The sequence below is a fragment of the Engraulis encrasicolus genome, chromosome 23 (genome assembly GCF_034702125.1).
Source record: "Engraulis encrasicolus isolate BLACKSEA-1 chromosome 23, IST_EnEncr_1.0, whole genome shotgun sequence".
Classification (NCBI taxonomy): domain Eukaryota; kingdom Metazoa; phylum Chordata; class Actinopteri; order Clupeiformes; family Engraulidae; genus Engraulis; species Engraulis encrasicolus.
Genome location: NC_085879.1, coordinates 29,687,472 through 29,697,097, shown reverse-complemented (window position 1 = coordinate 29,697,097; position 9,626 = coordinate 29,687,472). Strand labels below are relative to the sequence as shown.

General features: G+C 42.2%; 1 protein-coding gene across 2 annotated transcripts in view; it reads left to right on the top strand.

The window, feature by feature from the left end:
* Positions 1-3,899: 3,899 nt before the first annotated feature.
* Positions 3,900-9,626, top strand: part of sh3rf2 (SH3 domain containing ring finger 2) — a 47,839-nt gene continuing 42,112 nt past the window's right edge. The window contains exon 1 of one of the 2 annotated variants that reach the window (XM_063190065.1): positions 3,900-4,206. In XM_063190065.1, coding sequence (XP_063046135.1) covers positions 3,943-4,206 — 264 coding nt within the window. In that variant the 5' untranslated portion in view covers positions 3,900-3,942. The remainder of the gene's footprint in view (positions 4,207-9,626) is intronic. The other variant, XM_063190064.1, reaches the window with a different exon arrangement.

Genomic DNA, 9,626 nt, shown 5'->3' with positions numbered 1-9,626 from the left:
TTCACACTATGTGTAATGGGGAGCATGTCTATGTTCCCACAGCTGGTCCCACAGCAGCTCATTGGTCCCACATCAATAAGACTTTTAACATAATTTTTTAGGCCCATTGGTCCCACAGCCAATTGGTCCCACAGCATATTGCTGCTGCTCCATGTTCCCACATTTCTAAGAATTTATTTAAATTTAGGCCCTATGTTCCATGTCGGGGAGAAAGGTGTGTTCTCTTAGTTTACTCAGAAGTGTGGGAACATGGAGTTGTGGAGAATAGGGCCTATATTTGAATCATTTCTTAAAATGTGGGAACATGGTAGCCTGGCGACGCCATCCTATGTACTCCACCCAAAGATTTTGGCTCAACAGTCGGCTTTGCCCAGGCAAGGAACATGGAGGAGCAGGAATAAGGTGTGGGACCAATGTAGCCTGATTATCATCGATGTTCAAATCTCTTCAAGACTTGGTCTGACCAAGAGCATAAGAATTAACATTTCCCAAACGGCATAGTTGACCCGACTCCCATGGTTTGCTTAGGTTGTTTGCTTACCGACAAAGTGGGAGGAGTTCCCGGATTTTCGGGAACTCGGAAAGTACTTGCATTGCTCTTGACCTGACTAGTTGCAATGCTGAAAGTGTTGCGTCACTAGGAGGGCACAGCATGGTTAGGACCAATGGGCTCTGGGAACATAGAGCTGACTCCAGGAAGGCAGCATCCATTTCGTTTATGCTTTCGCTATACTTTGTATTTCCAGCGTGATTTAAAAACGTCATCATCCAAGGTGCCCCAGTTTATGTCATTATATCCCCGAAACGCGGAGCGTCGGGGATGTAATGGTTTTGCGTGCGCCGCCGCCGCGTCCGCCGCCGCCGCGTCCGCCCCGTCCGCCGCGTCCGCCGCCGCGTAAGGTCTTTCGTGTTAACGCGATAACTTTTGAACGGATGTTTGGATTTGTCCCAGATTTTTTGGGTGAATGCTCTAGGGCAGGTTCATGAACTGATTCGAGTTTGGAGGTCAACACTTTCAAGATGGCTGAATTCAAGATGGCCGAATTTTTGTTTGGTCCATAACTTCTGACCGGGTGGATGGATTTGTCCCAGATTTGGTGTGTGAATGCTCTAGGGTAGGTTCATGAACTGCTTCGAGTTGGGAGGTCAACACTTTCAAGATGGCTGAATTCAAGATGGCCGAATTTTTGTTTGGTCCATAACTTCTGACCGGGTGGATGGATTTGTCCCAGATTTGGTGTGTGAATGCTCTAGGGTAGGTTCATGAACTGATTCGAGTTTGGAAGACAACACTTTCAAAATGGCGGAATTTTCATTTGGCCCATAACTTCTGACTGGGTGGATTGATTTGCCCGGTAACACCTTATTTTAATGGTTCACCATTTCGGTGAATCTACCATATTAGGTACAGTGTAATAACCAATGTAACAACCCATGTAATACTAGTGTAATACCAGTGTAACAATATGCAATATCAGGTACAGTGTAATAACGAGTGTAACAGTATGCAATACCATGTAATATAGTGTAATATCAGTGTAACAATATGCAATACCATGTAATACCACTTACGCACAAACACATGATGTAAGTAAAAAATTACATTGTATTAAATATTGTTACACTGGTTATTACACTGTACCTAATGTGGTATATCCACTGAACCATTAAAACAGTATTACCATTTGCCCCATTTTTTGCTTCATTTTCACAATAGTCGTTTGGTTTTAAGCCTATGCACGTCATGTCACGTCTGTATGTATCATATACGTTTACGAAATGGTGGACGGGAGTGGTAGGAATGATGGGGGACTGGAAGCGTTGCGTTTCGGGGATATACCTTAAGCAGTCGAAGGCGACTGCACAGGCAGTCTAGTTAGTTAATGTTTTTACCTCTCTCCTTCAGATGTTCCTGGATGGGATATGTGTGCCAACTTACTGATAAAGTCTTAAAAAGAAAAGCATGCTCACAAATTAAAAGTGCTTTTAACTTTTATTCAGGGCATCAGTATACGCTTGCGGGCCTCTTGCGGGGTAGCGCTGTGGCGTAGCGCACTAAGCCCCCCAACATGACAAGGGGCACCCAGGTTCGGATCCAGCCCGGGTCATTTCCCAACCCTACCCCATCTCTCTCCACACTCACTTCCTGTCATTATACACTGTCCTATCAGAATTAAAGGCCCAAAAAGCAAAAAGAAATGCATTTACACCACAGCAAACAAAGACATTCCTTCTTGTGTGGCCATTATGCCCCGGACTGTAGGTTAACAAAGCCCCGTACAGACCCCATGGGTCTCCGAGCCTCGCTGGGCTTTCAGTTGGCAGTAGAGTCAGAAATCAGATATTCTGTTTTTTTACCCAGGGACCGGAACAGGTGCGAGGCCTAAATGGCTTACACATTTAAAATGCCTGCTACTGTACCTCCTGAGAATAAGATGTAACTCACTTACGTACTTTTTCGTCTTGTTTCAAACTCTTTCTGCTCCCAAATTGCAAGCATACCTCTTACTGCCTTCATTTGTGTCCTGTCATTTGATCGTACACAAAGTAAAAAAAAAATGCAGTGTTTATTCAACACAGTGTCTATTCTGGGACTAAATACAATCTAGATGTTAAATCGACTCTCTAAGTGTTGAATTAACTTTCTAAGTGTTTCTAAGTCTCTAAGTGTTAAATTATTATTATTATTTTTTTACTGTGTGATACTGTGACATTGTTGACATTGGCTTACCTGTCATTGACTGCAACACTACGACATTGTTGAGTGACATTGACTAACCCCTTTGGTCAACAGTGCATTAGCTTTGGCTTTCATTTTGTGGTAAGTTAGAATCATGTCCGATTACAAATACCCATGGCAGATCACCATAACTGACACCAATATCATCACTATGACTATCACATTTACAGTGTTAACACGTAGAGAGTCAAATTTCACATTATTTTAGTTGGTCCTTCTCGTAGCCTCTTAGTGCCGATGGGCTCGCCGAAAATATTCAACTTCATCATAATAACATTGCTATGACAGTTCCGAGAGCCTTAAGTAACAGATTAAGACATAGCCATTACAATTTTTGTGACTAAGGTTATAGCATAGGCTCTGCGCTAAGGGGTTAAAAGTGTTGAATTCGTGTGTTACACTGCAACATTTGCTGTGTGCTGCCAGTCGCGAAAAGAAAACACTTGCTCGATCCTCGTCCTTAGTCACTCTCAGCTGACAAAAAGGTCTTCACTTGTGCAGTGAAAGCAGAACATGACCACCAATAACGGCCTGCCCTGCCTGCAGTCATTGAGTGGTGCAGGCAGCAGCAGCTGCAGCAGTATTTTGCCCATTCACAGCAAACTGTCTGTTTACACCGCAATGATGTAAATATTTGATGACAAAACAAATGGGCCTGACTCTGCTTGTCCCCCCCACCCCCCACCCCCCTCTCTCTTGGCCTCTCTCTCTCTCGCCCTCTCAAGTCAAGTCAAGTCAGCTTTTATTGTCACTTTCTTCATATGCACAAGCCATACAAGGAAAATGAAATGTCGTTTTCTCTCTATACCATGCCAAGACATAGACACACACAGGACTGACATCTTACAGCCTGACATACAGTGAAGTGCAAGACAGGACAGGTAACAGTGATGGACTGACTGGTGACAAGAAGTGATTAATAATAATACAGTACAAATGAACATTTAACATTGAACATTTAACAATAGAATGTAGACGTTACAACAATAAAACAATAATAACAGTGACAGTAGCAATAGTATCAGTAATAATAATAATATACAAAAGTAGCAGATTTGGAGTAGCAGCATTGTAAGCAGCATGTTGTATCTCTCTCTCTCCCCCACCCCCACCCTCAGGTCCCTCCTCAGCCTAGAGTTGTCGAAAGCATCAGCCAGTCACCTCCACGACTAGACCAGCTCAGCAACACTCCACACCCCAGTATGAGGTCTGGTGGAGGGGGTGGTGGGGTGATGGATGTGGGCCAAAAAGAAGAAAATGAGAAGACGCGGCACTATGCTGAGCTCGCAAAGCCAGGTGGTGGTGGTGGTGGCGGCCTCCACGCCACTAACGTCACCGTATACCGGACCGGTGGCAGTGACCACCCTCAGCCCCTGCAGCCACAGCCCCTATGCACTGCCCTCTATGACTTCAACACCAGAGACTTGGACCCACAGGACTGCAAAGACTGCTTGACCTTCTGCAAGGTCGGTGTGTTGTGTGTGTTGTCTTTGCGTCAACACTAAGCTTTTCCTTGCCAGGCAGCAGCCCACTGCAATCCAATACAGTGATAGTCTTGCCCGGGTGCATTTATTAAGGTATCCACCCAGCAGCCGTAGGCTGTGCCTGCTTCAGGCTTAGGGAAACTGAAGTATTTGTTTGACCTTTCTGTCAACATGTCTAGAGGTCCTTGCAGGAGGTTAATTGTACTCTGTGGAGTTTTGTTAGCACAACCTCGTTTACCTTAGTGGCCAAATCTTGACATGAGGATAATGCACAAGGCTCCCAGACCTGTCACCACCAGACAAGCAGCAGACTAGGCAATTCTGCCCTACCATTTCAAAACGCAGTATTTTGAAAATGGTCGAAAATGAGTTTAGACCGGAAATTGGCTTTAAAATACCTTCCTTTTCTTGTGTTAAAAAATGTTGGTCCAACTTTGTCCCGTTTCAGAAAAAAACGATAAAAACCGATTATACTGCGCTTTTTTGTTTTAAGAGGTTACGTCGTACTAACCAAGAACGCAGTATATTACGCAACATACTGCACTTCTCCATTGAAGCCGTGGTTTTGGTGTAGACCAGGGGTCCCCAAACTTTCTTCTCTGGGGGCCACATTATCGTTCCTGACTGTGATCAGGGGCCGGGATCAATCATGTGGGCTGTACGGCCATCGTCATTACAAGCTGAAGAAGGGCTCTGCCCGAAACGTTCGTAGGCGAATAAAGAGAAAAATCAGAAGAGTGCTGTCCTTCACTTCTTTCATTCATAATTTCTAGCACAAAATAGTTCATTATTACAAGTGATTTGCAAAAGAAGTGTGTTTTTCAATCTGAAATACCACATATTCCTTTTAATTTCCATTAACCATGTAAAAATAGCAAGGAAAGGTTAGGTTCACAGTTTAGGAGTGATACAATAGAAATGGTAAGCCTGTTTATACAGTGAGATGAGAAACTATCAATACAAGAAACTTCTGGTGATTCACACTAAGTTAGTGAAAATTAAACTGTTGGAAATATATTTTATCTTTTTTTTCTGTGAGGATTGCTTCTTTGGGCCAGTTCAAATGGTGAGATGCAGAGAGGTGGAGGGCCGGTCAAAGGGGCCTGGCGGGCCGCATCCGGCCCCCGGGCCTTAGTTTGGGGACCCCTGGTGTAGACAGTAATGTTGTTTTTTTTTTGTTTTTTTCTTGCGTGCATACATTTCCACCATAAAAAAGTTATATGATAAAATTATAAAATTATATGGAAGTGTCATCAGCACTTTACCTTACACTTTAAAGCCCTTTTTCTCAGTTTACCGGTACGGTATTATACTGTGTTCTGAAATTGTAGGGCGGAATTGCCTAGAGCCCCCCAGCTGAAAGGGCCACCCATGGTAATAGTCCGGGAGCCGTGGGGTTGAACCCAGATCTCTTTGATAAAGTTCTTTTTTTTGCTTTATCTGATAGATTTTAGGCAAGTCTTCAAGAGTTCAGACGATGCCCGGTGATATCACTTGAGCATTTCCAGATTTTGAGCCTTTATTGTCCCATAAATGCAAATTATGACAAAAAACTGAAGACACCTAATATTACTGTGAATAATGTTACAAAATGTACCAAATTGCTTATATTACCTGAAAAACATTCACATTGGACTGCCTTAACACTGCCCTTATTGAAGCAATCCCACAAATAAGGCGAGACACTGTAGGTGACTAGGGTATTTTTTTTTAACTTGCAGATATCAATATGAAACTTAATCAGATGACTACTTGTATTAATTGGAGAAAAAAATGTATTACAAGTTTTCTATATTTTATGTTTAAATATGCTAATTAGGCTATTATCTAATTAAATATGCACTAATTTGCATATATTTTGATGCAATGAATCTGACCACCTGAAAATGCCAGCTTCAAAATTCCTTTTTTATTTTGTTAATATCGTACATACAAGAATATTTACTGTGGTTAATTGTGGCTATCTCCTTTTGTTATCCAGGTACAGAGAAAATACTGCTAATAACCTTAAAAAATGCGATTTCGGCCTATTTTTATGCATTTAGTTATATAAATCAGGTCATGAATGACAAATCAACAAATGCCTCAGTAAAAACATTCACAACATTGCTTAGAATAAGACTGTAAAGTATGGAACGGATTGTCCATTATGAGATCCTGCATAACATCACATCATGACAACATACATGACAACATCGCCGGTAGGTAGCCTACCACAAATAGCCAACATAAAAGAAAAAAAAAAAGAACAACAGAGTGTGGGGGTAACTGGTGAGCAGTCGTTGGCTGTTCCAAAAGATGAGTAAAGAAATGACATATACATCCAGTGTATCCAGACTGGTATTGAATGATCACTTAAATCCATAAAGCCATCAAATAAGATCTGTACATGCATTTAAATTTACACAGAAAGACCTATATACACTGCAACATACAGTACCGCACGCTCAGAGACAGTGAGAGAGAGAGAGAGAGAGAGAGAGAGAGAGAGAGAGAGAGAGAGAGAGAGAGGTCTAAACATAGGAAAACAGCTATACATTATATATACTGTTGAGTCAAAAAATTAAGTCAATCCAGTGTATCCTGACTGGTATTAAATGATCACTTAAAAGTCCATGAAGCCATCAAATAAGACATGTACATGCATTTAAATTCGCACAGAAAGACCTGTCTACACCTATACAACATACAGAGTCCTAACACCTAAAACACCTATAGCCTACATTATATACACTACACACACGCGCGTGCGTGCGCACACACGCACGCACGCACACACACAAAGCTCACACAACATTGGTTCGGCAGCATCCCAGCCGAAAACATGCACAGAAAATGGTGCAAGGCACACTGTTTACAGCACAGCTACATTTCTTAGAATTGCAGGGGCTTTTACTCTTGCAACCACATCTGATCATCTGTAAAATGTAGTCTGGTGCCACTTTGACATTTTCTGGAACACTTATTGGTATCAGTGCTTTGCTGCATGGGTCTTTCTTCCATCCAAATGCTTCAGGAGATAGTTCAGGTGGAGTGTGAACCAATGTCCTCCACAATATTGCTTGAAAATGAGCCCTTTTCACATTCTCAAGAAATGCCTCTGTTGTTGGTGGAAGAGCAGCCAGGTTAGGGGAAGATATGACCTTTCCCATTCTTTTTTCCCCATACCACCAACCTTGTATGTGACATGCTGATACTGTCTGGAATGCCATAACATGCCGACACAAAGTTAGTGGCCTCACTGGAAAGTTGTTGGAATGGTGCCAGCACATTACCAATTGATGTCAAGTGATATCCAGCTTTTAGGGTCTTGATAACAGAGCCTTTACCAATACCAAAATAGGATGCCGCAGTGTCACACCCTGATATGGCATGGGCTGGTAAAAGGTCAATTACAATGTCATTTTGTGGATTTACATTTTTAATTTTATCTCTTTCCATGTTAATACGACCACCACTGAAATTATGTACTTTGTAGGCAAACAAATAATCAGCCAAAAACTATGTAATTATTACTTACTTATTTTTATTTTGTGTTACAACAGCACAGGAAGAGTAAATAGCAATGTATGAAATGGTGAAATTCTGTGTTGAATTAGTAATCCTTTCTGGGTATGTCTAAGCTGACACCACCAATATTCGCCTAAATGTTACATATTTCTGCTTGACAAACAGCTAGTTATGTAATTGTCTAAAATGTATTTGGTACAAGGACACTTTCTCCACTTTGATGTGGCAGGCCTACCACCCAGAATGCTCTATGGTTAATCATAGTGCCGTTATGAAGCTGTCAAAAGCTTGTGGGCTATGGCTGCAGCGAAATCAACATGAAAGGGTTAATATCTGAAATTGGCACATCACCCACTCTTATCCTGATGGGTAAGTGTTGGACAACTACAAACAGCAAAACCAAACAACCCACTATGAGATATAAAGCCACGTTTGGCGAAATATTGGCCTTTGTGTCTCCGACTTGTAAAATCAGGCTTTTTGGGTGAATGCCCCGTCCCCAAACATGCATGACCCCACCCCCACTGATGTCCATACCTCACCACCTGTTCTTATACACATCCCACCATGTAAACAAACACAAAATAAGTATGGTATAGGGTATTTGGTCAGCATAACATGAATTGGGAGCCAAAGACTGTTGTAATCTATGGCTGCAGCACATCAAGCATAAAAGGCTCAATATCTGAAAATGCTCAAGGGATATCACCGGGCATCGTCTGGAATCTTAATAGGTACACCTTAGGCAACCACAAACTGCAAAGAAAAAAACTTTATCAGACGAAACTGGGTTCGGCTGATATTTGGCTTTTGGCTGCCGGACTATAATGGCTGGTTATGTAGTTGTATTTAAATGACAGCAATGACAACTTTGTGAGTTTTGCAGCACCTCCCTAGCCTGACAAGCCAGACCGTACATTTTGAATTTCTTTGTAATTCACAAATGGTCTGATTACGCTTCTCAGGGGAGGGTTTTCAGTTGACCACCAGACGGGCGGTGTTACCAACCAATAAGCGAACGCACTTTTGAGCATAATAACATACGCCATGAACTTCAACTGTCAGTGATTAGTCAGAGCTCATCTCAAACCAGCGCTGATCTCACTCCTCCCACCCAAGTGGTCCAGGGCATGGAGGGTCCAAACCCAAAATGAATTACGAAGTAATTAATGCAGTCTGGTAAAATCAGGCTAGCACCTCCCTATGAAAACTATAATGATACTGCTATCAAAATCTGTCTTGAGGGCCCCCCTTCCCACTAGTTTGAAGAGAAAAACAAGGGGCCCCAATTCCCTCTTTGCCCAGGGCCCCCTAAAATACCTTGAAACAGCCCTGCCGGCTCTTAGTTTTGTGTCGTCATGTAATTGCCCAACTGGTACAGACTACTAGTGACTGACCTATGACCCTCTAGTGGATTGACATGTTCAGCACATGTAATTTATTCTCTTCTCTTCTCTTCTCTTCTCTTCTCTTCTCTTCTCTTCTCTTCTCTTCTCTTCTCTTCTCTTCTCTTCTCTTCTCTCACAGTCTTTCCGGACAGTTTTTAGATTGAATGAAAGTTCACTGTGCCAGCTATGAATATTTTTTTTGTTTACTTGATTAGGCAGTCCTCCTAACAGCCTAGTCTACAGTAGGCAAAGATTTATTTTCTTGGGTTGGTATTAAATCTGCATATAGTGTACGTCTTGGCAATAGGGCCCAAATTGTTGTTGTTTTTTTTACAGTAGATATAGGGATTACCTACAGGGCTTGCAGGGTTTCCCCCAGCCCTTTCATAGTTAAGGCCATAGTTAAGGCCACCTTGCCGACAAACTCCTACCACCTGAAGGAGTGGAGTATCATATTTCATGTGAAACTGCACAACATAGCCTTTTTAGTGACGGTAATCACAT